General features: G+C 41.6%; 2 protein-coding genes across 2 annotated transcripts; one reads left to right on the forward strand and one right to left on the reverse strand.

Annotated features, from left to right (window-relative positions):
- Positions 1 to 826: 826 nt before the first annotated feature.
- On the forward strand, positions 827 to 9,444 carry crot (carnitine O-octanoyltransferase). The gene is made up of 17 exons (XM_035627027.2): positions 827 to 940; positions 2,690 to 2,813; positions 3,350 to 3,474; positions 3,580 to 3,761; positions 3,898 to 4,022; positions 4,133 to 4,241; positions 4,791 to 4,884; positions 5,038 to 5,163; positions 5,270 to 5,371; positions 6,048 to 6,131; positions 6,220 to 6,327; positions 6,423 to 6,553; positions 6,641 to 6,764; positions 6,853 to 6,931; positions 7,169 to 7,262; positions 8,053 to 8,172; positions 8,465 to 9,444. The coding sequence occupies exons 2-17, from the start codon at positions 2,699 to 2,701 to the stop codon at positions 8,583 to 8,585; spliced, it is 1,839 nt and encodes a 612-aa protein (XP_035482920.2). The 5' UTR covers positions 827 to 940; positions 2,690 to 2,698; the 3' UTR covers positions 8,586 to 9,444.
- Positions 9,445 to 9,874: 430 nt separating this feature from the next.
- Positions 9,875 to 24,063, reverse strand: abcb4 (ATP-binding cassette, sub-family B (MDR/TAP), member 4). The gene is made up of 28 exons (XM_035627015.2): positions 23,933 to 24,063; positions 23,709 to 23,824; positions 23,430 to 23,514; positions 22,783 to 22,942; positions 22,625 to 22,673; positions 22,139 to 22,330; positions 21,765 to 21,936; positions 21,508 to 21,632; positions 20,910 to 21,081; positions 20,651 to 20,764; positions 19,422 to 19,532; positions 19,221 to 19,346; positions 18,762 to 18,965; positions 18,501 to 18,671; positions 18,131 to 18,292; positions 17,814 to 18,008; positions 17,448 to 17,594; positions 17,245 to 17,349; positions 16,488 to 16,565; positions 15,695 to 15,778; positions 15,387 to 15,590; positions 15,156 to 15,256; positions 14,908 to 15,048; positions 14,175 to 14,331; positions 13,871 to 14,068; positions 12,633 to 12,839; positions 11,093 to 11,239; positions 9,875 to 10,858 (listed from the first exon to the last, which is right to left on the reverse strand). Exons 2-28 carry the CDS (start codon positions 23,771 to 23,773, stop codon positions 10,652 to 10,654), a joined length of 3,879 nt encoding a protein of 1,292 aa, XP_035482908.1. The 5' UTR covers positions 23,774 to 23,824; positions 23,933 to 24,063; the 3' UTR covers positions 9,875 to 10,651.
- Between the last annotated feature and the right edge of the window lie 3,629 nt (positions 24,064 to 27,692).

Raw genomic sequence — 27,692 nt, forward strand, 5'->3', positions numbered from 1 at the left:
GTTACATCGATTGTCTTTTTGTTTCCTATCAATAACATTGGCAGTGTGCTAAGAAGGGACCTCTTAATTACACCCAGCAAACCTGTTTTGATGTAAAATGGGCATATGAGGGTTAGAACTGCAACAGTTCATAGTAGTTTTGATGAAAGAAAAGACGTAAAAATTCTCTTTTTTCAGCTTATTAAATGTGAAATATTTTTCTTTGCTCCTCTACGACAGTAAACTAAATATCTATGGTTTGTGGACAAAACACAACATCATGTTGGTGTTTGGGAAACACGACCGTCATTTTTCACAATTCCACGACAAGTTATGGACCAAACATCTAATCGATTAATCAAGTTTATAATCGACAGATTAATCAATTATGAAAATAGATAGTTAAAGCCCCAATGAGGATTATTTTAAGAAAAAAATTGGGAGAACATGGACTTGTCATTTATGATTTCGCTTGACCAGAAGTACACAAAGGTATATTGACTTCTGCAAACAAACCTCTGGCCATAGAGGAGAGGCAGATACATCAATTCTATTTTTATTTTTTTTTATTTTCAATGAAAAACAAACAGTCAAACATTTATGCCCAGAGATAATGATGCACCTTGTTTTGGCATTGCCCCCCACAACTAAAAACCTTTGGAAAGATGTGTTTGGTTTTATTCTGAGTTTTCTCTTTTCTGGGAAAACGAACTGTTTGGTTTTGACAAGAATTCAAAACAGAAAGACTCTAATATGAACAATGTGATCCTTGTGTATTCATAAATCTAAACTTAGCCATGCGAAGCCCTCGGCAGCACACTGACCTCATCGTGTCAATCGCAACCGCACTGGCGCATGCGCAGTGCAGTGGTCCGTGCTGGCCGCGGGACAGCGGATCACTGGGGTAAAGGTGAGGAGCGGGGGGCGACGACACCACCGGAGTCAGCACCTCGCGAAGAAGGTGAGCTGGTCGACGGAGAGATGGGACGCTCTCTAAGAAAGTTAAACCTTTCACATCGAACGTCGTCGTGGTTATTGTTGTTGTTGTAGCATTAGCAGCGAACCGACGGCGAGAGCAGCTGATACAACCTCGACCGCTTAACGTGAGCTCGTGTAGCTCGAACCGTTCAGAGTCCGAACCAGTGTGTCGGTTCTCAACCGGAGGGGTTGTCTCTGCTCACCGGCGGCGTGTAGCGAGCCTCCGGGTCGCAGCACACGGACTTTATTAATGGAGATTATTTTTAATGTAGATCCTTCAAAATAAAGCTGTACATGGCAACGGAAGACATTTTCATTTTCCGGGGTTTCCCCCTCGAACGCTGAGCAGACTGTTCGCAGTAAAGATCTGATCTGCTCTGTTTGCTAGTTCCCCTGTTTGATTAATGTGCGATCAGCCTGACAGAGAAACGTCCGTGGAAGGAGCTTCCGGTTTGCTCTTGTTTCAACGACCAGTGGCCGCGTAGTTACAGTTAAAACGACGCTCCGACCTGATTGATGGAGCCCGGCCGATGTGTCGGATGGCCGATAATATCTGCCGATTTTAGCCTTTCACAGACATATGTCAACCGATATGAGCCTTTAAATGTGCATTTATCTTAACATTATAGGTAAAATGAATGTTATTTTCTGATTTCAAATTCAATTTATTTGGTTGCATTTGTAATTTTATGGTTAAACTAATATATAAAGCCTCAATTACATTTCTTTTCTCATAAAGGTTTGATAACGACATCTAAGGGGTTCACACACACACACACACACACACACACACCAAAAAATCCATATCGGTCGGACTCCACTGATGAATCTGTCGGTTATTATGTTTTGATAAACCGTTCCGTTGGTCCATAATGTCAGGAGGAAATGGTGATGATTGCCCACCAGAGGCCAAGATCAGGTCTGCAAATGTATTTCAAGTCCAAAACCAGAAGGTGTTGCATTTCCTCAGATGTAGAAGAAATGAGAAAAGCAGCATTTCCTCACATGTGAGTGGATGAAACCAGGGGCCGTTTGGAATTTTGCTTGCTTAAACATTTTTATGAATTGATTAAACAAATGACTGTTTGATTAATCAGCCAGGTGTTTTAATGCTAGTTTGAATGTTCCTGAAGTGGATCGTTCATAGTTGACCGACATAAAATCGATCAACGGCTATATTTTAATAAACGGTTCATCTGAGGCTGTTTGTCAAGTCGTCAACCGTTTCCCAGTTCAGCTTCTCAAATGAGGAGATTTGCTGTTTTTCTTTATGATACATGATAGTGAGCTGAACATCTTTGGGATCTTCTTTCTATCTTTTTTGGAAGGTTGGTCTGTTAAAACAAGACATCTGAAGATTTCACCCTGGATTGTGAAATTAAAACAGACGTATTTATCAGTTTTCTGACCTTTTTATTAACTGAGCAATTCGTCAAGTAATTAGAAGAAAAAAGGCAGATGAATCAATAATGAAAAATGATAGATAGAACTAAACACGAGTATCTTGTTTAAAATGTTTATCTCCAATGTCATACAGATTTCACAGACTGTATACTTACATGTGTTGCGTTTGACAGCATTAATAAAGCAACATTTAGTTTTGCCTGAAGAACTCCATGGGATCAGCTTTAAATCCTGCAACCTGCTAACGAGTCATACTCTGTCATCATACCAGTGATACAAAGCAACGTCAGCCTCTGTTTCATGGGAGCGCAATTTTCATGTGTTACAGGGAGAACAAATGGCGAATATTTTGTCCGAGTCTCTGCCGGAGCAAACCTTCCAGTACCAGAGCAGCCTGCCTCCCCTGCCTGTACCGTCGCTCCAGAGCAGCCTTTCCAAGTACCTGGATTCAGGTAGGATAGTGGCTCTGTCCGACCTGCTGCGACTCAGCTTTATTGTGTTTCAGGTTTTGGTCCATATGTTCTGCTGCATCAATAGCCTTCCAGGATTAATCCAAAATGTTTTGCTCCAGTGGGAGATAACTGATTGTTAGAAGAGTAGGTATGATTTGTAATCACCCAAGATTTCCTTGGTTTACTGTGTAACTTTGCCCTCTAGCCTTGAAAAACCTTTATCTTATCTCTTGTTTGGAACGGGTTCCTAGTGGAATAGACCATTAGCTAAGACAGAAAAATAATAATGATGGTAGTGTTCCAACTGACTTCGAACTCAGCTGGAAGATTTTCATGAAGAAGAACAGAGGCTTGATTAATGTTTCTACTCTTATGCCTTATTAAATAGGTCAGTTCTATTATCCTATGATTTTTCGTATTAACTGTCTACGTAAGGATTTTGTATATTAACATCAGAGTTTTTACTTCAGAATATACTTAATGGTTGGGTTTTTTCAAAGTCTAACACAGATTCACTGATTTTCTGTTGCCAACAGTTCAACCATTTGCATCTGAGAAAGAGTTTGAGGCGACTGTGGACATTGTGAGGAAATTCCAAGAGGGTCTTGGCAAAGAGCTGCACCAGAAACTACTGCATAGAGCCAAGACAAAGAAGAACTGGGTGTGTAACTCAGCTGTAAATGTCTTGCTCTGCATGGTTTTACAAATGTGTCCTGGGGGAACAACTTACCTGACTGTTTTTTTTAATTTTTATTTTTTTCCCCAGTTGGAAGAATGGTGGCTAGACACAGCGTATCTGGAGGTCCGCATCCCCTCTCAGCTAAATGTGAACTTCGGTGGTCCGGCTCCCTACCTTGAGCACTGCTGGCCTCCCGCAGAGGGAGTTTATCTGCAGAGGGCCAGTATAAGCATATGGCATACACTACAGTACTGGAACCTTATGCGCACGTAAGACATTCTCACACACACATTCACAGGCTGTGTTTTTGAGGTGTGCTGAGCAGAGCTTTGTCTACTTTTTACACGAAGTCACATGAATGTGTAATTTTAATAATTTTTTTTATCTCCCCTCTGCATGTTTCAGAGAGAAGCTGGCTCCTCAGAAAGTTGGAAAAACAGCATTAGACATGGACCAATTCCGAATGCTGTTCTGCACCTGCAAAGTACCTGGAGTGAAGAAGGACACCATTTTTAACTACTTCAAGACAGGTAGTATAAACGTGGCTCTTATCTGTAACCTTCAGGTGCGCCTGTATGAACACTACCACACCTCTGTTTACATATTACCATTGTGTAATGGGCATTTTCTGCTGTCACAGAACGTGAGGGTCCGTGTCCCTCCCACTTAGTTGCGATGTGTCGTGGACGGATCTTCACATTTGACGCGCTATGTGACGGACAAATCCTCACTCCTCCAGAAATTCTCAGGTTGGTAAAACACACAGGTACAGACCCTCCCAAGAACAAAACCCAAATATGACTTCTAGTACCCAAGAGCACAAACTTCCTGTTGAGGGCTTGCAGCCACGGATGGGTTTCCACTTACACTGCTAACTCAACTGTTCCAGAAATTAGAGCAAAGAGGACGTTACATCTTAAAGTATCTTTAGAGGGCAAACAATGGGAGCCTGTTGTCCCGCGCTCTTCTAACTTGTACCTCCTCGTGTTTTAGTTCCTCCTAATAGGAAAGTAAGAGAAACATGATAAGAGAAGTTAGATGTTTTTATGTTCTTACATAGTACACACTTCATACCTATACAACAGGTACTCCACATGGAGTTGATATTGTTACATTGTTGTGTGCATTTTCCCTTTGAACAATTAAACTGTCTTTATCATCATGGTCATGCTAAACCCAAAGTCCGACGCGTGTCGGCATAAAGCCTTCTCTAGGGAGTCAAATTTCAACTGGAGTTTGCAGTTGCACTTGCAGTTTTCTTGCCATGTTATATTTTCTTTGCCTGTGAATGTGTGCAGGCAGCTGAGCTATGTGAAGGAGCGCTGTGAGGGAGAGCCGGAGGGACACGGACTGTCTGCTCTCACCACAGAGGAGAGGACCCGCTGGGCCAAGGTGAGGGTGGAGATATCTTGGTGAATAAAGGTGTAACACAGACTGTGGATTATATTTATGAAAAAATAATAATTCTCATGTAACAGAAGCACAAGTGAGGATCAGGACAGTCAGCATTTATCTGTCACATTACTCCGTTTATTGCGTCTCCAGGCCAGGGAGCATCTAATAAGCATCGATCCTCACAACAAAACCATCCTGGAAACCATCCAGAGCAGCCTGTTCGTCATAGCACTGGATGAAACCAAACCCTACTCCACTCCAGAGAACTACACAAACGTAATTCGAATTATTTATGACACCACGTGTCGCTGTATAAATCCTGCTCTTGCCACAGGTAAAGATACGTGTGTCTGATTTTGCATCTCTGTCGTTCTGAACACAGGTGACCCGAGAAGCAGTTAAAGGCAACGCCACCATCCGCTGGGGAGACAAATCGTACAATTCGATCGTGTTCTCAGACGGCACATTTGGATCCACCTGTGACGTGAGTCTGAGTGTGTCATATTTAGATGAGTGTAAAGATTGTGCAAGAATGTAGATAGGGAAGAATTTTGTTACCAGTTTCACTGAAAGTGTTACTTTACCTTGCTTTGAAAACTCGCTGTCTGTCCAGCATCAAGTTCGCCACATGCAACGTGTTTGCAGTGAAAACATGGAGGTAGTCAAAGCGCTCTGGAGAAGTCTAAAGCCTGGTCATACTTTGGTTTTAGAAGAGTGCTGAGGCAAACCTGGTTGCAGATCAGTTGTGTCTAGAACATGGCAAGAAACTTGCTGTGAAAAGGGGGAAACACTTCAAACACAAAACAAGTTTACTTTAGGTCAATGTTGTGGGGAATTCAGAATTGGGGGACTAACTTGGTAATAATTTGTCAGTAATATAAACCGAAGCTTTCAGTGTAAAAACATGTCACGTTGTTGTGCTGCTGTCTGCTAGTGTGTGTGCGCACTGCAGGCTAAGTTCCTCCAAGATAAGATTGTTTCATATCATCTTTCATATTATGTTCATTTAAAATTGAACTTAACAATACCATGGTCGCACTGATAAACATGAAGTTTTACATATGCTCTCAATAATCATCATGTGATAATTATGTTAAAACTTCAAAACATGGTTGTTAAAGAAATTTAAAAAAAAAAACTTGTATAATTTGTTTTTACAGCATGCACCATATGATGCCATGGTTCTGGTGTCTATGTGTTGGTATTTGGACCAGCAAATCAAAGCTTCAGAAGGCAAATGGAAGGTAAACTTGACAATTATTAAAAATTCTCATTAGTGATTTTAAATGTATCCTGCCACTTTTCACATGTCGATGTCAATACTATTTCCAGGGCTCTGACACGGTCAGACCCATGGCCGTTCCTGAGGAGCTGGTGTTCACGGTGGACGACAAAGTGCTGATTGACATCAGCCACGCCAAACAGCAATACCTGGAGTCGGTGAGTCACTATTAAACACCAAGCTACGGAAAAACACCTGATACAAAATGACCTGTCCTTCAGTCAGAGCTGTTTGACGTCTGTGGTTTATGCAGGCGGCGGACCTGCAGGTGGTGTGTTACGCCTTCACTGCGTTTGGAAAAGCCGTCATCAAACAGAAAAAGCTGCATCCTGACACCTTTGTCCAACTGGCAATGCAGTGGGCCTACTACAGGATGCACAAAAGGTGAGGACCGGGATAAAGTTTGCATCAAAGTGATATTTGAAGTGAATGAAGAGAATGAATCTGCATCTTTCTCCGTTGCTCTCTCAGGCCAGGTAGTTGCTATGAGACTGCAATGACTCGCAAGTTCTACCACGGCAGGACGGACACGATGCGACCCTGCACTCGGGAGGCTGTGAGCTGGTGTCAAACAATGATGGACCCCACATGTGATGTGAGTGTGTGTATATCTCACACAGGTAATAGGTGGAGTCAGTCAGTCTTTGCTTATTTGACTTTTGAGTATATCTCCCCCCCCTCAGGTTAATGCCAGGAGGAAAGCCATGCTGCTGGCCTTCAGTCGACACAACGAGCTAATGGACGAAGCCCAGGAGGGAAAAGGTTTTTGTTGCTAATATTTGTACATATCACTGTTAAATAGTTTGTAAGCAGGTCACATTTTTCTATTGATGGAATTTATTTTCATTTTATCGTCACTTTGTGTGAAGTTGCACAGCTATATTAAACAAAACCAAGGTCCAAGACGAGAGTTGTACTAAGTTACTGGAGAATATTTGTGAACCTTTAAGAACAGTATTTTTAATATCAGCTCCTGCTATTTCGTGACACTGTTGCCAGGTTTTGACAGGCATCTCCTCGGCCTGTATCTTATTGCCAAAGAAGAGGGACGCCCCACTCCAGAACTCTTCATGGATCCCCTCTACTCAAGGAGGTACTGTGGATTGTTATATAAAATGACTTGACTTACTAATGATAAATGCTCATGAAAAGCTGTTTCATCATTACTTTTAATAAGCCTTTGCTCACAACATATATTTTAAATCGGTGTAGCAGGAAAACCCATCCAGTACGTCACGACAGGGAGCCAACGGACACAACTGAAACTGATGTTTTATAATTACCTGTGTGTTTTTCTTGTCAAAAATATCTGCTGTTTGAAATAGTCAAACAGAAGCAAGATATATTTTAAGAGGTCCCCCATGGTCACCTGATATTATCACAGTGTGTCTGTAGAGGCACGTATGTTCAAGTAAAATGTTTTAGAGGCTGTATTTAATTTTTACTTTTCATAATTCATCTGAAAAATATGCATTTTATTCATGTTCTTTTTCAAGAAGTGTTATGTACACATTTGTAGTATGTGTTATGTTTTAATTTCTAGTGAATTCTTTCTTTTCAGATTTCTCCTGTCATTGTATATTTAGTGGAACTGTCATCTTAGTAAAGATAATAAGACATGTTGCCTTTTTTCATGACACTTTAACCACCACATTTGAGGAATCAGTGCCAAAATATTACTCAATGCTAAGCGTTTGTTTAAACAATAAATATCGATTATTATATATTTTTCAATAATCTCAAATATTGCTATTAGCCTTTAAGATATGGTAAATTAAAGAAAAGAAAAAGAAAAAAGGTCAGTTTGAGAAACTGAATTGCGATACAGATCTTATCAAGCGTTCTGTACCAAGTCTGTAACAGGGTTGTGTTTGTGTCTGCAGTGGTGGTGGTGGGAACTTTGTGCTGTCGTCCAGCCTGGTGGGCTACACCACAGTTCTGGGGGCTGTGGCTCCCATGGTGCACCAGGGCTATGGCTTCTTCTACCGCATCAGAGATGACAGGTGAAACGGACAAAACATAAACATATTCTGAAAACATTCTGCTCGTGATTTCTTTGTGGAATGTTAAAGCTTAAATCGAGCTATATAAAATGTTAAGACCTTTGACACGTGGGATGAACGGCCTCCTCATCAGAAAAAAACGGCTACTTAATGCAGTTGTCACCATTGTATGGTTTTATATACAGTTTTATAATTTCCTGATGCTGTTTTTATTGGGGTTCTTTGCAGATGTTTTTTTGAGACAACATTTCTGCAGCTGTGATTTAATCCACGCTCTCTTTATTCCCTCAAGGATTGTGATCTCCATCTCGGCGTGGAAATCCTGCCATGAAACAGATGCGCAGTCCCTTTTCAACATCTTCTGTAGCTCCCTGCACGAGATGCTTCACCTGGCCACCACATCTCAGCTATAAAAGGATGGTGGAGCTGAACATAAGCTAATTTACATGTTTGCCTTTTACCCCTGTGTCTCTGTTTGAGCATTAATGCACTTACAGTTCACAAACCCTCAGCTAATAATCAATAACAAGCGATAGTCATGTTTATTGTCAGCACAGATCAATGCAAAGGCACAGAATCACAGAATCAGTACCTCTAGGTGATATTAGTTCAATCTATATTTTTTCCTGATTGTCAGTACAGTATAGAATGTTTAAATGTAAATGTTGACTCTGTTAATCCATTTTTAAGCTGAGCTGATGATGTTTGCCCCAGGTGGGTAACGATTTCACAGAAGCCGAGGATGTTCGAAGGTGGAGACTCGTGGAAAATAACTGCTGGCTGCTCTGACTCTTGGCCTTAGACTCTACTGTGATATAATAAGGGCATTGCAATCAAATCCACAAAAATAAATTTGATAGAAAATAAATCAAGTAATAAAGTGGACTCGCCTTGTTTTAGTTTCTAGATTAGTCTTCCAATGAAAATCCACAGAAATCTGCAACAAGAGCACTCTGTTCTCTTAAGAGTGTTATAAGTTGGACAATAATCTCTTTTGTTAAGAAATCAGAAAATATCCTAAGTCTGAAACGTGTACTTAAATGGTCAAAATTGTACTAAACAAAAAGAAGAAATCAAAGTTATTTTTTTAATTCGTGTTTTCCAGGAGGCAAACGTTTGAAGATTTCAAAACGAGAATTTGATTGGTGCAATAACTGTGTGGGCAGTGACTTAAATCATACATATACATCACTTAAGGTCCATTTGCCACATAATATGTTCACAGTATTTCAAATCTGTCATTTTTTATTAAAAAAACCCAAAACAGTTTCACCACAGTTTGTATTTCCTTACTCAAAAGGTGGAAATAATTCAAATCTTATTTCAGCTTTTTGAAAACTAAAAGTTCCCCTCCATTCTTAACTTGGCCACTGAACCTTGTGTCCTGAGCACTATGCAGTTTTCCTTTTGTGTTTTAATGTCTGTCAGGTTTAAGACTGAATATTCACGAAGCTCATATTCGGATAAAGGCTGAAAAACAGGACTGTACCTCAAAAATCTTCCTCCGATTTTCCCATTTCTGCTGTATTTAAAGCCTTAAACTAACCTGTAATCTGACTGTGACTGTTGACTTAACTTTTATAAATGGTCGAGTGTGAATACAATTGTTCGTCTTTCAATTACCTGAATGAAAGCAGCTCAATATTATTTTTAAATCTTGATTTAAATACTGAAAAAAGCAGTTTAATGATTGAGGCAATGGTTCAATATTTGCGTATTAAACTTTAATATATAAGCATATCCTCCAAAAAGATTCTAAGTAATTATATGCATTTTGTACATACAAAATAAGAATTAAAAAGAATAAGAAATAAAAAGTGTGTGGATGAAGATTCATACAAATTGCTCAGGGCTGTGAATGAAACATTTTCAATGCTTTGACAGCTCAGGCACTTCTGCTCCATAAGTAACAAGACTGTAGAACATTCATAAACTACACAATTACGTATTTAAATACAAATCATTTTCTCAAATACATTAACTGTAGAACACAGGTTGATCATAAATATCAGTGCTTCACAAATCCAGTGAGTTGTTGGCTGTAATCACTACATATTTGGTATTAGGTATTTTTGGTCACAGTAGGTGGCACGAAAAAAAACTGTTGTTTGTTGATGTCCAGTGGACATAAAGGGACGAGGCCATCAACGAGTCCCAGTTTACGACAAACAAGAATAAAGAAAACAGGAGTTCAAGGCAGAAGGCCTTTTTCAAAGCACACATTTCAACTTGTCATCACAGGGAAACGTGTCACCGGTAAAGTGTCTCAGTGAGAGTGAGACTGCCTGAACAACACCAGCACCCTGAAACTGATGCGGCTAAATGGAATTCAAAAAAAAACACTTTTCTGTATAAAATAATCATAAAGTCGAAAACGAATGAACAGTAGTGCAGATGTTGGGTCTTCTGGCTGAAAGGTCTTGTTGATTAAAAAATAGTCTGTGTGGAATTGTTCCCTGTGTGCTCTCCCTGTCCTCTCTCATTCCCTCCCGTGGCCCAACTGTGTAGTGACCAGCATGTAGTAGACTCCCTTCTTGGCCAGCAGCTGTTGATGTGTCCCCTGTTCGACCACGACTCCTCCCTGCAGGACGGCGATGCGGTCGGCGTTTTGGATGGTGGACAGCCGGTGGGCCACCACGATGCACGTCCGGCCCTTGCTGGCCTGGTCCAGCGCCTCCTGCACCACCTGCAGAGACGACAGGAGGACCGTTTTCTGTTTTTGTTGTCACATCCACTTTCTCTATCGATTTGAACACGTCCACTTGTTTCCTTTTCTTCATATTTACCGGGTGAATCGAAATACATTTTCAGCTAAATGCTTCTTCTTTTTTCCCCGTTTAGCTTTTTTTGTAAATCCCATCTTCTCATTCACTCTCACTCACACTGGTGCCAGCATCCCTTGTGGGAAAGAGCCACTCACCTTTTCGCTCTCAGTGTCGAGTGCCGACGTGGCCTCGTCCAGCAGCAACACCGTTGGGTTGCGTAGGATGGCCCGGGCTATGGCTATTCGCTGCTTCTGTCCGCCCGACAGCTGCGTTCCCTTGTCACCTGCCTGAGTGTCGTACTTCTGCTCATACAAAGAGGGAGAGAGGCCACATAATGTTGAGTATTCAAAAATAAAGACAGAAGGATCCTGTAATCCACTCATTTCACCGTGAGCAGTTTTCATTGTAAATACTTTCTACTGACAAAATGTTTTGGTAACGTTTTTTTTCTTTCTTCACGGGTCAGTGCTTGTTCTTTTGGTTGGAAAAATTTTGTTGAATATATTAGTAAACTGAGAGGAAGTGTCTGATATTCCAAGTTAAAATTCATAATTTATTTACTAATCATTGGAAACTTTTTTCTCCAGGTTACAAGAACTGTTGATTTAAATCAATTGATTAAAAATGTACACATTTGAACACTGTATATCAATATAATTTTACCTCTGACACAGTTTTATAGGCTCCTAAAATAAAGTTTTACCAAAGGTCCTTATGTGAACTGTTGACACCGTGTTCTGTGGGTTATCTAACAGACTCGTCTTCTGAAAGGATAGATCCTTTTTTTGTTCTGTGTACACTACAACCCTCAGTGTAAACAGACACAGACATTACTACAAAAATACAGCTCAAACGGTCCTTTTATAATTAGAGTGAATGATTCTTTAAATGGATAAAGGGAATATGAATTTGTCCCAGGGACAAATGAGTCTAAATAACTAACTAACTGGCGGCCTTTGACTAGCAACCTTTTGACATGTCGTGGTAGGTAACGCACACGTGTTATTGTTGAACGCATTAACAATGTTGCTCTGTTCACTTCACGTGTCTCCGTAAGTCCTTGACAGCGGGACAGTGATCAACGTGAACTGTACGACAACGGGACGATGTAACGGAAGCAGCCGAGTGGAATTCAGCCGTCAGTCATTTAATTATTTACAACCGTGCTTTTCTTACCGTACCATGTCAACACGTCATCTGTGGAAAAGGCCTACAGTCAAAAACTCTTGTGTTTTATTTGTTTTTTTTTATTTCCAGAATAAATTCGTAATTCTAGAAAAAAAAGAACTGCAATAACAGAAGAATAAAGTTATAATTTAGTGATTAATACAGTCGTAACTCTTTCGAGACAAAGTCTGTCTCCTGTGTTAAAATGAGGAATGAGGAGCATCTCAAGTTACAGTACTGGTTTCACAAATAATGAAATACAAAACTTTTGGCAAACCACTGCCACATTATCATGAGCATCAGGACTTTGAAAAGATTGTGCAAGAAACTATGTCTATTCTGATAAAGAGTGATTCATCTTCCCTGTTTATTCTTTTAATATTATGACTTTTTCCTCATCAATCTAAAATGTTCTTGTTTCAAGATTATGATCTCAATTATGACTTTTTTTTCTTCTTCAAAAGGGTCCTCATACTCTGTTGTTGGTTTATTATCCCCGGCCCAGTAACAGACAGGGGTAGGGGTTACCTGTGGCAGCTCCTGTATGAAGTTGTGAATGTTGGCCGCCTTGGCAGCTGCCTCAATCTCCTTCAGGGTTACAGTGCGGGTGTTGTCTCCGTAGGCGATGTTTTCGGCTAAAGTGCAGTCGAACAGCAGGGGCTCCTGGGATACGATGCCTATGTGGGATCTCAACCAGTGGATATTCAGGTCTTTTACATTTACACTGTCCAGCACCTGAAGGGGAAAATGGCAGCAGAAATGATTGCATTAGGAGTGCAGGGGCTTGATTTTTTTTATTTTTTATATATGATTTGACAATCTGGTACACAGAGGTCATGTGGGACAACTAGTAAGTCGACAGCCGATCATTAGCCTCCGTATGGAGTTGTGCTTCTGGCCACATTGCACTGAAAATAGAAAAAACTTTTGACCAACTTGAATTAATTACTTCAATTGGTAACAAACAAATGAATTCAGTTTTTGTCCAATTGTCTTGACTTGTTAACTTGTAAACATTAAGTTGAAAAAAGTTCATTTATTTGTGAGTTACCAATTGAAGTTGTTTCTTAAGTATTTTTGCAGCGTGTGAATGTAATATTACTCTTGTATCTTGTTTTGATCTCCATTTTCACCTTAGGGAAATATCGTCTTTAGCTGCTAAATGCTCCACATTCAAAAATTCAAACCATTTGAACTTAAATGTTAAGATTTGGAAATAAATCAATCAACAACACTACAAAATACCTATATACTGTACATTGGTTTCAGGGATTTTAATTTCTCTTTAATTAGAGCATTGACACTGAACTATAACAGTCAAGGTTGCGGCTGGAAAAAACAAAACAATAAGCTGAAAGACGCTAAAATGCTATGTAGAGCTGAGGGGAGAGTCAGAGGATAATTATCTGAGAGCAATGCCAAATCACAGTAGGTGGAAATTTAGAAATAAATATTATATTTTGAAAAACTTAATATTCATGTTGTGACAGAAGATGACAGTGACGGCTCTACTGCAATAACATGGGAGATAGCAATAAATATGATTCTTTACTGTCTCACAGGACTGTCAGCAACAGCAGTGGGCCCATCAAGATAACATGAACTGGTTATTGCTATGCAGAGAGTATCGCACGCTACACAGGCCTCATAATGACCCTGTGTCATCAGTGCTCTGTTGTAAAGTAGCCATAAATACTCCGGCCGGCTAACCACTATCTGAATGACAGTAGGTGAAGAGGCATGAGGCGTGTTATCTGTCTTCTCACCACTCTCCCTTCGGCGGGGTCATAGAACCTCTCCAGCAGCTGGATGATGGTGCTCTTTCCACAGCCGCTGCTCCCCACCAGGGCCAGCGTCTCTCCCTTCTTCACATTCAGATCCAGCCCTTGGAGTACGGGCACGTCAGACCGCGAAGGGTAGTTAAACTTGACACGCTCAAAGTGCACGTTGCCATAGAACTTGTCCTAGATTTTAGGGGATGAGGCAAAAAGAGCGATACATGTGAGCACGCACAAAAAAGAGCTTTGATTTAAGTTTTGTGCATGTGAGAATCTATTTGTGTAAACGCACCGGTGTTGTTCCTTCCTGTGAAAGATTGTCGATGTCGGGCTCTCTGTCCATCAGCATCATGAGGTGTGAGGCTGATATTTTGGCCTTAGCGTAGTTGGGGGCGAAGGAATTGGCCTCTCCTATTGCCATGGCGCCGTACAGAACAGCCGAGATCACACTGGTAGAGGAATTCAAATTGATGAATGACATTTTATATCACGTACTGTATTCTGCATCTACTTGTTTCCATATAAGCTACGTCATTTTTAATATTGAGTGATGCCAAACGCATCGAGGGTTTAGAAGTGTTACATGTGTTTATATAAAATGCTCCGAGAGGGTGAAGAGTAATAACCACATGTTTTATAGTTTTACAGTCCACCAGAAGCTCCGGCTGTGATGAAATCCGGCCTACGTCTTTGTGTAGCGGTTCTTTGTGATTAAAACAAACGAGGGGGAGAGGCTCCTCCCAGCCGTGACAATGAATTACATATCACCGTCCTATAACTCACATCATAACTGATTTGAACACCAAAGGTAAAGGTGAAGCTGCTTCTCACATGCTTCAGTGCAGGTTAATGATTAAAAGCCGGATTAAACAGTCACTCGTCCCAGCAGGAAAGCTGTGGTCTGATGTAACATGCTGTAATCTAGTAGTGCACACAAACTGTTGGGCATCTTCTTCATCACAAACTAAAATGTCCTCTTGCTTGTATGCATGTCCTGATTAAGAGACAAGGCAACATTTACTCACAGGAATACGGCCTCAACGTCCATCCTTCCTGTCTCAATAAGCCAAGCTCCAAATCGGAAACAGGCGGCGTAAGCAAAGTAGATCATGGCCTGGGAGAAGGAGAAGGTGATGCCGTACACATGGGCCTTTTTCAGAGAGTTCCTGAACAGAGAATGAGAGAAAAAAGGTCAGTCTTTGACACATGCTTGAACTGTTGTTCATGGATCTTATGTAAATTGTGCATCTGTTATTTAACAAAATCCTCATACTTATATGGTACTTTGAGGTTTTCCTGATACAAAGACTCAAACTTTGGTTCTCTGGCAAGAGAAGCGACAGTACGGATATTCTCGATAGCCTCTGTAGCAATCTGTAGGGACACAACACACGTAACGTTATATCTTATATCTAGTATACATCACAAGGTCGGCGTTTTCTCCTTAGGAAAATTTTAGAAAGGGACATTTCTTGTGAGTCTTGCTCTGGCACTGAATCCTTGCCTTTCCAGCCTTCTCCAGCTCCTTCTTGTCCTCGGCAGCGTGTCCAGTGAGCATCTTCATCTCCACGGCTCCAGCCAATGCCATGGCGGGCACAACAGCCAGGATGAGCAACGTCAGCTCCCAGCCATATATGAAGGAGATGATCAGACTGGTGCCCAAGTTGGCAACGTTCTGTGCCAGCGTGGCCATGCGTACTCCTGTGGCCTGAGCAGAGGTGGGAGGTGGCAACACAGCGGACGATCAGATCACTGGTTTGATCCGGAGATTCACAGTGGCGGTCGGTGTGCTCAGCCACTGGTGAGACTTACCCCTTGTACTTGGGCAGCGTCTGTGGCCAGTCTCGTGGTGAGCGCTCCAACACTGTTTTTGCTGTTGTCATACCAGCCAAGGTCCTACAAAAAACAACAACAACTGTGATAAACTTTTTTTTCATTGGCCAAGGAAAAAAAAATAATAGTGTCACGATTTTGCCTGTGACAAGAACTTTTGTCGGACATTTTGGATATGTCTGAAATGGATTTCGATTTACTTTGTGAAACCTTTTTTCTTTTCTTTTTTTTAAATTTATGGAATTTGTACTTGTCTCTCAGTTAAAATGACCTTCTTTGTGTGTCTGTGTATGTTTACCTTCCTGTCTTTGTCCCGTTTCCTTCCCTTGCGGTTGTCTGTACCTGCCCTGACGTGTCACACCTGTGTCCCACCGTCTCCCGTCCCTGTGAGTGTTTATAGTCTCTGTGCTTCCCTTTTGTCTTTGTCAGTTACACTTCCTCAGTTTTGTGACTCCACGTCTTTAAGTTTTGCGTCTGAGTCTGGAGTTTCCGTTTGTCTGCGTGCCACCAACTAAGACGGTGAGCCTTGGTTAATCAAACTGTCTGTTTTTCACAACGTGCCGTGCCAGTTTGCCTGCTTTTGGGTTAAGCAAACCATAACAGTTAACTTAGGCAAAAAGACTCGTGAGAAAACCTTGTTTCTCTATAACATTAAATATGAATTACTTAATATTAAATCAGCTTTTTCTCCAACAGAGCCACATATATTACATTACAGTCATTACATTATTACATTGTTGACCCGTTGGTACCGACTGTTTCTTGCACGCACCTGTCTCATCATGGCCTTGAAGGCCCCAAGTCTCAGTTTGAGGGTCAGAATCTCTCCAGATTTGCCAAAACAGAAACCCTGTAAAAAAAAAATATATATATACAGAGAGAGGATATTATAACTGTCCCGTCACCTGCACATGTTTAATCTGTACCACTCTTTTGTTGTGTGCATTGTATGTGCTGGTTACACCTAACATCACTTGATATCACACTATGAGCCTCTGTTGTAAATTGTGCATTCACTTGCTCCTCAGACGGTTTAATTTCCCGAGTTGTGAAGTCGCTGTTCCGACCTCGGTGTGTTCATGTGCCTTGAGGTAGGAATTTGGGAAAAAAAACCATGGACGCTGCTCAGCGTTTAAACAACACCTTGACACCTCTTTCCAATATTTGCATTGTAATGTAAAGCAATGAAGATGGATCTGGCGTGACAGGCATTCAAAACCTATGTACGTAAATCATAAAAACACCTGTATTGGCTAAAAAGTCTGGTGTTGGGCGCTGGTGAGAGATGGACATGCAGATTTCAAGTGACAAAACTTACATTTGATGAGTTCACATTAAAGGTACAATTTAAAACTGATTGTAAAATGATGTTGATTGGTTTCATTTGTATGATGATGACAACAATGCAACTTGAGTGCCAGAATTTTCATAGACTTTCACTATAACAACAGCTCACTTTTTAACCAAAGTTATTTTTCAGTTAAGACATATATGGTTATAGTACAGTATAGCGTGTTGAACATGCATACCTGTAGGAACATGGTGACAAATGATACACCTCCGATAGCAGCAAACAAGAGGGAAAATAGAGTGGATCTTTGCCTGACAATCTCTTGATCTGGCTCTGCGAACACCTGAGAGAAGAGAAGGATATCTCATTGGTAGCGTTCTACAAAATCTGATAAATGATGTAACCAACTTTCATGGTGTGCAGACACTAAGAGTAACCTACAGTGATGATCTTGGAGAAGATGATGGCGAACGCTGGCTGCATCGCGCCGTTGATGACGGCACAGATGGTCCCCACCACAATGTACGGCCACTCGGGGAGGTTGAGACGCAACACTTTCAGGAAGGACACAGGGGGCACGTCTTCATCCTGCAGGAAGTGGAAGAGAGAGAGTCGAGTCACGTTTTCTTTTTGTCTGCCTCTCAGTCCTTTTTCTTTGGGAAGATATTCAAAAAAAAAAGTTTGACCACCGCTGATTAGAAATCACCGTAAACATTCAGCCCCCACAAAGTTATGGGTTCCATAGCAAGGACAAAAGAAAACAAAGGGGAGGGGGGACAGTGCGGCTGTGTCCCTTTATAGTCTCACCTCCTCGGTCTCGTCCTTGTCATTATCAGACTTCCCTTTCTCCTCTTTCCCTCTCTCTGAGGCAGAGACGGAGGAGCCTCTCATGGACTTCCTCCTGTATGGCGTGGACTCACTGAGGGATTTGACCAACGGGCTCTTCTCTTCTGCAGACGGCTCACACTGCGCCTCCTCCCCCGCCTCGGCTTTCTGAAACGTCTGCAGTCGGGAGAGAGGGGAGGAAACGACAGACGCAATCAATATGAAGGACAGAGCAGTTAGAAAATTAGGTTTAGAGTCCAACCTAATTATGCGCACATGCGAGTGAGTGTGTGTGTTACCTGCGTGGTGACCAGCGTATGGTAGATTCCGTGTTTTTCCATCAGCTGGCTGTGTGTCCCCACCTCTGCGATTTCACCCTTCTGAAAACCAGCGATGACGTCCACGTTTCTGATGGTTGAGAGGCGATGAGCCACGACTATGGTGGTGCGACCCAGTCGGACCTGCACGCAAAGATTCGATTTACAGGAGGAAGCTAAAATGTGTATTTATGTGCGACATGTTTGCAAATGGCATGTTTTCAAAACCACAAGCTACGATAAGGCAACAACCATGCTGAAGTTGTACTTGGGATTACTGCTCTTAGTAAAACCACATATTCTAATTTACACGAGATGTAGTTTAATTGCATTGCTTAGAAGCTGTTTGTACCTTGTCGAGTGCCGCCTGCACAATGGTCTCGCTCTCAGCATCGAGAGCAGACGTGGCCTCGTCCAGCAGAAGGATTTTGGGGTTGCGGGCTAGAGCTCGAGCGATCGCAATCCTCTGCTTCTGTCCCCCACTCATCTGAGTCCCCCGGTCTCCGACCTGCGTCTCAAACTTCTGCTCAGAGGTAAGAGGCTCGGCGTTAGCGAGTGGTGGACAGAGTTGTCGATAAGGACAGACAACGGGGAGTCTTGAACACATTCATACATTGGGAAGGTTCATAATGAAGTCGTAAGCGTTGGCCTCCTTGGCAGCCTGTTCGATCTGCTGCTGCGTCACGTCGAGGCGGCCGTATCGGATGTTCTCTGCGATGGTGGTGGCAAAGAGGATGGGCTCCTGGCTCACCACGCCGATCATCTCCCTCAGGTAGCGGACGTTGAGAGATCGGATGTCGTGACCATCAACACACACCTACCACCGGGGATGTAACAGGTGCAGCAATTAATTCTAATCTATGCATGTTTGAAAAAAGTAATTCTTCTCTTATTGTTAAAGGAATAGTGTCCGATTTTTTTTTACACATCGTTACCAAACAAGATTTTAGCCTCTTTTTTTTCTAGGTTATTGGAGTGTGATTCTAAGTCAGTACTCTTTGAAGTCAGACTGGATATGATGACAAATATTGAATCAATCCTTTGAATGATATGTTTAAGAAATATCACTTACGGATCCTTCCAGGGGATCGTAGAACCGCTGCAGCAGCTGGATCGTGGTGCTTTTACCGCAGCCACTGCTTCCCACTAAGGCTATGGTCTGTCCACTCTTCACGCTCAGAGACATGTTGTTTAATATCTACAAATGATAACATTAGTCAAGAGATACAGTTCAATGCAACGTAATGTCTGTAATTGTCTGTGGGGAACCTACTTTTGCTTCCGGTCTCGAGGGGTAACTGAAGTGAATGTTCCTGAACTCCACGTTTCCTCTGATGGAGTCGGGCTTGAAGCCGCCCTCCGAAAAGCTGTCAATGCTCGGATTCTGTTGAGACGAGAGTCAACAATTTTTTCCGTTCACTTCAAAAATTCAGCTCCTTTTTGGTTTGTAGTTTAGACACAGTGGGATACAGAGCCTGATTATTATCATAAGACAATGGGAGGAAGGCTGTGAGCCCTCCAGGTTAGACTGAGTGTATCGAATGAGGCAAATGTTTATTTCTACAGCTCTTTGTGTTTTCACCGCTTGTTTCGGTGCATTAACACACACACAAACAGACACACAGACACAGAGACACACAGACACACACACACACACACACACACACACACACACACACACACAGCTCTGGTTCTACAGTGTTTCAAAAAGTTTGATGTCACAAAGTTATTCACGAAAAAAAGACAAAAGCAAAACACATAGAGAGAGACACAACATGAAATCAAAAATAAAATGAAAAGCAAAATGAAAAATAAAATGAAAAGCAAATATGAAGCACTTTTTCATATGAGCAAAAGTGCTTCACATTTAAAATAATGTTCTGTCCTGCTACAGTTTCATAGAGGTTTCATAGAGGTTCTCTCATGATGATGGTGCATGCAAGATGGTGCAAAACTGGTTTGTATCTTATTATGAAATTCATAGAGGTTCTCTCATGATGATGGTGCAAAACTGGTTTGTATCTTATTATGAAATTCATAGAGGTTCTCTCATGATGATGGTGCAAAACTGGTTTGTATCTTAATATGAAATTCATAGAGATTCTCTCATGATGATGGTGCAAAACTGGTTTGTATCTTAATATGAAATTCTTATAAATCACATTGCTCAAGTTTGAACTCTTTGAAACAATTTTTCAGTGGAAGTTGATTCACAAAAAGTTCAGGAGGGGGGCGAGTCCCGGGTGTGGCTTATCGACCGGATGACCTACGATCTTCGTTCACACAGCATGTGGTCAAATTAGAGCAAAAAACCCTCATTACTGACTCCAGGTTGTTGGCTGCATCAGTGACTTCCCACAGCGCCAGAGTACAGCAGTGCATGTTAAGTAATACAAACTGACAAGTGTCCAGCAGCAAGGAGATTAATAAAAAAAAAGGAGAGTGGTATTTTCTGTTGAGGAAAATCTAAATACTTTGAGTAGAAAATGTAAAATTCCTTACATGATCAATGATGCTGTACACTTTGTGTGCAGCTCCCCGGGCACTGGAAAAAGTCTGGATGTTGGCAGAGGACTGTCCCATCGTGAACGCTCCGATAAGCACAACAAAGAAAACCTGAAGACACACACATATACACACACACACACACACACACACACACACACACACTCATCGGTTTTAGCTGCACTAGACTTATCTTTCAAAATCTCCTTTATGTTAAATGTTGGAAATAATAATTATAGATTTGGTCATTACTCACGGTGAGCACATTCCCAATGGTGTACTCCATACTCAGGATGAGTGTACTGCCGTACCAGAAGGCCAGGGCATAGGACAGGTAGATCATCAAGAAGGTGAAACCCATGGAAATGTTCGCAGAGATCGCCTTCTTAATTCCCATCTTCTTAGCATCTTCCAAGTTCTTCTGATATCTGTGGTGCAACACACACAGACACAAGTATGAGTGCTACTTCTAGGGAAAGCAAAGTTGGAATAGAAATTAGACTACAGGACAACAGGAGCCTTTGACAAAGACAAAAGTTGCATTATCAACTGAAGAAAACATTTTTGAATGGACTTTGATCGGTTGCCGTCTTTATGGGAGCTTTTCATAGGACTATGAGCACTTGATGGAAAAATATACATAATTTGCCATTCACAGATGTTTTTCTTTGTTCAGTTGAAAATAATCACAGAAATAGAAATGAGTTGTTACCACAATGTTTGTGGTTTTACAGCGCCGTGGCAAGCGACAGGTGTGTTTACAGACACGGCGTCGCAGCGCAGAGAAGGGGTCACATTTAGTGTGTCCAAGCTATGTGAACGTACAGATACTGTACAACACAGTGTACACACACCTCTTGATCTCTCTGTCCTGACCACTGAAAGCAAACACAGTCCTGATGGCAGAGAGCACCTCTTCTGCGACAGCTCCTGCTTTGGCGTATGCCGTCTGCTCTTTACTGGTGAAGCTCGTCAGCACCTGATCAGACGAGAAGGAAACAATGACATCGCTAGTGCCGGCAGGAGCCTGTATTCTGACGATCGACGTGGAAATATGTGGATAGAAAGAGAAAGGCAGAAAGATCGAGAAACAGACACTTTGAACCTATACCTTGCTGAAAAGTGCGGCGGAAACGCCCAGTGCAGGGCTCACAGCCAGGATGACAAGAGTGAGCTTCCAGCCTTTGGTGAAGCCAATGACGAAGGACGCCAAGAAGGTGGTGTAGGCCTGGATCAGCATCCCCGCCTTGTCACCGATACCCTCTTGGATCTTGTAGACATCACTAAAGCATGCAAACATAAACCACTTATGATCTTCAGAGTACCACAACATTTCATGAAAACCTTTTTGCTGATATCACGATTAAAAACTCGCTGGTTCCAACTTCCAACGTGATTTTTCCACTATTTCCTGTAAACTGCAGCCCTGCTTGTGGTCAGATTATTGACTGAAATGAGAAATGTGAAATAGTGTGAGTCACCCACTCTATGAGACGCGTGTTGAGCTCTCCTGTCTCGTTGACATCGAACCAGCCGATGTCCTGCTGCATGATGCGGTGGAAAAACAACTTGCGGATGCGTTTGACCTGCCGTCCCGCTGCTATGGTCCACAGGGAAACCTGCAAGTAAGCTGCCACCAGCACCACAGCTCCCATGATGGAGTAGTAGATGGCATATCTGGGAGAAGGTGGAAGAATTGTGACGAATATGGCAAATAAAAGTTGATCTGCTTAGACCCGAGGAAAACTGTAAATTGTCAAACTTGTCTCATGAAGTGGAAGTTGATGGCAATAGATGATTCCAGCAAATTAACCAAAAATTGAGGCAACTGTTTGTCAAGTGATTGTGATTTTTTTTAAGATGATCTGACCTTTGTGCACTTATGAAACTCGACCATCAACACTACATCAAAGTCACGTCTAACAAATTTTGACAGTGTGATCTGTCGATACTGAGCGATTAAAGCCTTACTTATTCATGTCCTCCTGTAGGGTGTTGTTTCTCGGTACGTAGGTGAAATCTGCAGACACGAGGTAACAACAAAATATTGTTAAAAGCTATTTTATTGCTTCTCAATCTATTTCGGTCATCAGAATTATGTGTGCCCACGCTTGTAACTAAAAACTCACTGGGGTGGCTGGTGATGTTTTCAGGGTAGTCAAAATTGACCAAGCTGTCCGTCATGTCCCCAAACACGATGCACATGAGAGGAAGCACGACCCCATTGGCCATGGCCATCACTGTCCCCAAAAAGACCATCAAAAGGTCCATGCTGTCCGCAAATCTGAACTACACACACACACAAAATGAGAGAGTGGGGAAAGAGAGAACAGAAGAAATCAGTCATTCGTATCTTGTAGGTCCACCTGGTATCTCGCTGGGTGTGAAATATTTTTTTTTTACTATCATAACAGAACAGGAAGAAACTTTAAACCCAAAGCAGCTATTATATTCTCACAGCAGGGGACTGGTGGAGTCCACCCAAACATGGATGTCCCTCTCTTACTTCACACACACACACACACACACACACGCACGCACACACACACACACACACACACACACACACACACACAAATAAATACAAGACGTGCCATTTTAATTTCATACATTTATTTATATTTTAGGTGTGGTTTTCATTTAAGACTTTACTCTTTATTTCCCACACCCCACGCGTACTTTCAGATTTATTTTGTATGTATTTTGAATTATGCTGTTTGAAATAAACTAAACTAAATTAACCTCACACAGAGAGAGATTACAGTGCCGAGCTTACCAGAGCAATGGGGCCGACCATGGGCAGCTTAGGCTCTTTTTCTTTCTTCTTCTTCTTCTTCTCTTCGCCATCCTTCTTGCGCTCACTGCAGGGTTAATATAGGGAAGAAGAAGAAAAAAACACGGGGTAAAATCGAAAATAAAATCTATAATTAAAACAGAAATGCTTCAGGCACTTCAACTATTCACTTAGTTACTTACAGGTAAGGTATTTTTATTATTATTATTATTATTATTTTAAATCATCAGTCTTAAACCTGATCTTAAAATGAGCTTCCACCTCATATCCCCATTTGGTTCGTGCTTGGCAACGGGCAGCTTTTTCCCCTCGTCCTTCACATCCATGTCTGGTCTCTGTCAGGCCAGCAAAGCCTGTTTACACTTCACAGCGACAATCTAAACAAAAGGCATCTTCATTTAAAATAAATAAATAGATAAAAAAAAAAAAAAAATCCTCCAGGAGGAGAGAGGTTGTTATCATTTCTGGAATAAAAAAAAACTCACCTGCGTAAAAATACACGGTTAGGTTGTTTTACGCATACAGGTGGGACTTACTGCTCCTCCGTCGCTGCTCCTCCAACCACCTCTCCCTGTGTTTCTGACAGAAGAGAGGTACCTGCAGACGCTCGGATGGGAGGAGGTCCCGTCTATCGTGTCTCCCCCTCCTCCCCATCCTCCCCCGCCCCGCCCCTCCTGCCCCACCCCGCCCCCGGCCCCGCCCCTCCTCACGTCTCCTCACGTGGCTTTACGGCAGCGTCATGATGGCGGGACAGGACCTCTGCCCTCGAAGAGAGAGAGATTACCTGCCCAACATGTGACTCTGAGTCAGAGCTCAGTTACTGCAAAAGACATAAAACCACCACACAGCAGAAATGTAAGGTATAAGAAATAGAAAAGAAAAAAATAGACAGAGCACGACCACAAACAAATGAAAAAATGACTTGGAAGAGACACATAAATAAAAAAAATACTAAAATTGAAAATCACAACAGTAACAACACACAGGGATGGGAAATAATGATTCAGACACACAAAACAGGCACAGGGAGATGGGAAATTACACACTGGACATAAAGTCATCTACATTTTTTTTTTTAAATTTTTATAAAACGAAACCTCTCAGTTCAACTGTGCTCCTCGAAAGACGCTATAATTCTCAGGTTTTCTTTTTTCGACACATAACTCCAAAATCATTCGATCAGATTTGAATCTGGGCATGGACGGGCCCCTCTTCTTTTTCCAGTTGTGCTGGTCCATCCTGCTGCCTCTGTGTCCAGGAGGACTTCACCTGCAGGTCACCACTGACACTCCATAAATGATGTTCATAGTGCTGCTGCTGATATGCAACTTCGAATGTGTAATTATGCCGCATGCAACCTTTGCATGCCATACCTATTAAATTTAGAGTCATCAGTGGTAAAATTACAACTTTACAGCCATCAACAAACTGCGACTAGATACACAGGGCAGCAGCCTCCGCAGCATTCCATCAAACATTCATCATTGATTACTTCAGTCGGTGTAAGGTCAGGAATTGTGAAATACAGACCCCCGGTGGCCAAATGTCATATTATATTTTTTTCCGATTAACCACCAAAGACAGTTCTTTTAGAAAAAAAAATGTTATGTACATATTTTTTCTTCCATGTTTTGTATCCATCTAAGTGTGCATTTATCATTTCTGTAAAAGTCTTCTATTGAGTATACTGTGACTAAAAAGGAGAGACACTCAATACTTGTTTGAGGTATTGTTTTCATATTTGAAGTTATGGGGTCGCGAAGTATACACAATAAATATTGCCAAAAACAATATTAAGGACATGACTATGGTGATAGATAGATAGATAGACATATTGATAGATAGATAGACAGACAGACAGACAGACAGACAGATAGATAGATTAATAGATAAATAGAAAGACAGACAGACAGACTCACAGATAGATAGATAGATAGATAAATAGATAGATAGACAGACAGATAGATAGATACATAGATAGATAGATAGATAAATAGATAGACAGATAGATAGATACATAGATAGATAGATAGATAGATAAACAGACAGATAGATAGATACATAGATACATAGATAGACAGACAGATAGATAGATACATAGATACATAGATAGATAGACAGATAGACAGATAGATAGACAGACAGATAGATAGATAAATAGACATATAGATAGACAGGCAGATAGATAGATACATAGATACATATATAGATAGATAGACAGATAGATAGATAAACAGACAAATAGATAGATTGATAGATAGGTAGGTAGATAGACAGATAGACAGATAGTCTTTTTTGATTTTTGAAAATAACTTTTATTAAAAAAATCATCAGAAAAACCAGGGTCGGTTCTACAAATGCAATTAAAAAGAAAACTAAAAAAATCAAAGAATGCATTAAATAAAAAAGTCATCAAAACACAGAGTGAAAGATGAGCTCAATGTCCAGAAAAGGGTCTCCCGCTATCGGGGGTTCCGGTCCCATGAAGACAGTCCCGCAGCATCCCTCTTTCTTCACTGTCCAGTCTTTTGTTCCACTCGTTCAGAATGGTCCTGGTGTGGGGGGCCGACCTCAGGCCCAGCAGAGGGGCTACTGCCTCCGTGTTCTGGAGACCAGGACCAGCAGCCTCCACGATCCCCTCAGCTTTGTCACGCCAGCTCTCGTCAGGCTCTCGGTGAGTCCGGGTCTGCTGCCATCGTGGAGATCCAGCCGGGCCCCCCACACCAGAGGCTCCTCCAGGAGCCAGACCAGAGATGCTGCAGGTTCCAGTCTGGTCCATTTAAAAAGTGTCCATGCTTTAAAAAGTCCTTGATAAAAATGAGGCAGTTGACACAAAGGGATAAAACCACAGTCCACTAAAAACAATGAAGCATCGAGACTCAGACCTGCTACCCCCATTAAAAAGGTGCTGGCTACTGGCCTCCAGACGACATCGTCATTTCTAAAGACACGAGGAGAGACACAGTAAAAACGATACAAAAGTTGAGACCGACAGCAGACGGACCGTCTCACATGTCCTCATCCACCTCAACATTTAAAAGCTCAAGTTTGATCCTCCGAACCAGATTCTTCAATCTGTAGAACTCCTGGTCTGTGAAGCCTCCTTCACCTCTAAGGTTCATCTGAGCTCTCATTGAGACTAATAACACTTTTTAGTCCCCAAAATGGTCTTCAAACTTTACATGACGTGAGTCAGTAACGTGACTCATTACATGAGTCAGTAAGAGGCTGACTGACTGTAGTACAGTCCTCCTCCTCCTCCTCCTCCATCACCGTCTCCTCGCCCTCCCCCTCCTCCACCACCTCCTCCCCCACTGCCACTCTTTTGGCCTGAGAACCACCTTTCCTGTTTTTTTGTTTCCTTTTCCTCGCAGTCAGTTTGAGAACATTTTCATGTTCGCCCAGCACAACGTCATTATTTCTCACTGTGTCCACTGCTGTGACTGCAGGGACGACAGTTGGCTCATCTTAAGCTGATTTATAGATAGATAGATAGATAGATATATAGGTAGGTAGATAGATAGATAGATAGATAGATAGATAGATAGATAGATAGATAGATAGATAGATAGACAGATAGATAGATGAATAGACAGATAGATAGATAGATAGGTAGGTAGATAGGTAGATAGATAGATAGATAGATAGATAGGTAGATAGATAGATAGATAGGTAGATAGATAGATAGGTAGATGATTGATATTTTGCAGCTCTTTTCTAACATTGGTAACATTACAAACTGAAACGCGACAAAGTTTCACAAGCCAGAAAGGTTGTAAACCCTTGTTTAATCTTTCACAATGCATTGTATTCTATGATCTCATCATTTGTATTTAATTTGAAATGAGGGGGAGCACAATATTTGATTTTGACTTTGATTAAGTATTAAACATAGATACACAAGTACGGCAGAAACCGGCTCACAGCTCAGTGAGGTCAGGAGTGAGAAGGTGCATGATGAATAGGAAGGACATTGGAGTGATCCCAGCGCCCTGCTGTTTCACCAGTAGACCAGGAGATGGCGCGCTCCTCCTTCGTGTTGACTTCTGACTGTGAGGGGACCCTGCAGGGCACAATCAGCGGTGTGTGCCTCGCAAAAACCAACCAGAATCAAATTTAAAACAAAGGACTGGAGAATAGATATTTTCTTATTTAATAAAAGGCAGAGATATAAACACTAAAGCACATGATCAGTAATGTTTGCTGAGGATGTTAAAATGTTTTTTTTAAAAATAGCCCTACACT

Source organism: Scophthalmus maximus, chromosome 1 (genome assembly GCF_022379125.1).
Source record: "Scophthalmus maximus strain ysfricsl-2021 chromosome 1, ASM2237912v1, whole genome shotgun sequence".
Lineage (NCBI taxonomy): Eukaryota > Metazoa > Chordata > Actinopteri > Pleuronectiformes > Scophthalmidae > Scophthalmus > Scophthalmus maximus.

What these genes read in the sequence shown, in the direction of transcription:
- crot (XM_035627027.2), top strand. Translation starts at nt 2,699, where the DNA reads ATGGCGAATATTTTGTCCGAGTCTCTGCCGGAGCAAACCTTCCAGTAC. An exon ending in ACTCCTCCAGAAATTCTCAG is followed by an intron (nt 4,242 to 4,790) that starts GTTGGTAAAACA and finishes GAATGTGTGCAG; the next exon opens with GCAGCTGAGCTATGTGAAGG. An exon ending in AGAGGACCCGCTGGGCCAAG is followed by an intron (nt 4,885 to 5,037) that starts GTGAGGGTGGAG and finishes TTGCGTCTCCAG; the next exon opens with GCCAGGGAGCATCTAATAAG.
- abcb4 (XM_035627015.2), bottom strand. Translation starts at nt 23,773, where the DNA reads ATGGATGTGAAGGACGAGGGGAAAAAGCTGCCCGTTGCCAAGCACGAA. An exon ending in CTCAACACGCGTCTCATAGA is followed by an intron (nt 21,937 to 22,138) that starts GTGGGTGACTCA and finishes TGCATGCTTTAG; the next exon opens with TGATGTCTACAAGATCCAAG. An exon ending in TCATACAGGAGCTGCCACAG is followed by an intron (nt 11,240 to 12,632) that starts GTAACCCCTACC and finishes TTGTATGAGCAG; the next exon opens with AAGTACGACACTCAGGCAGG.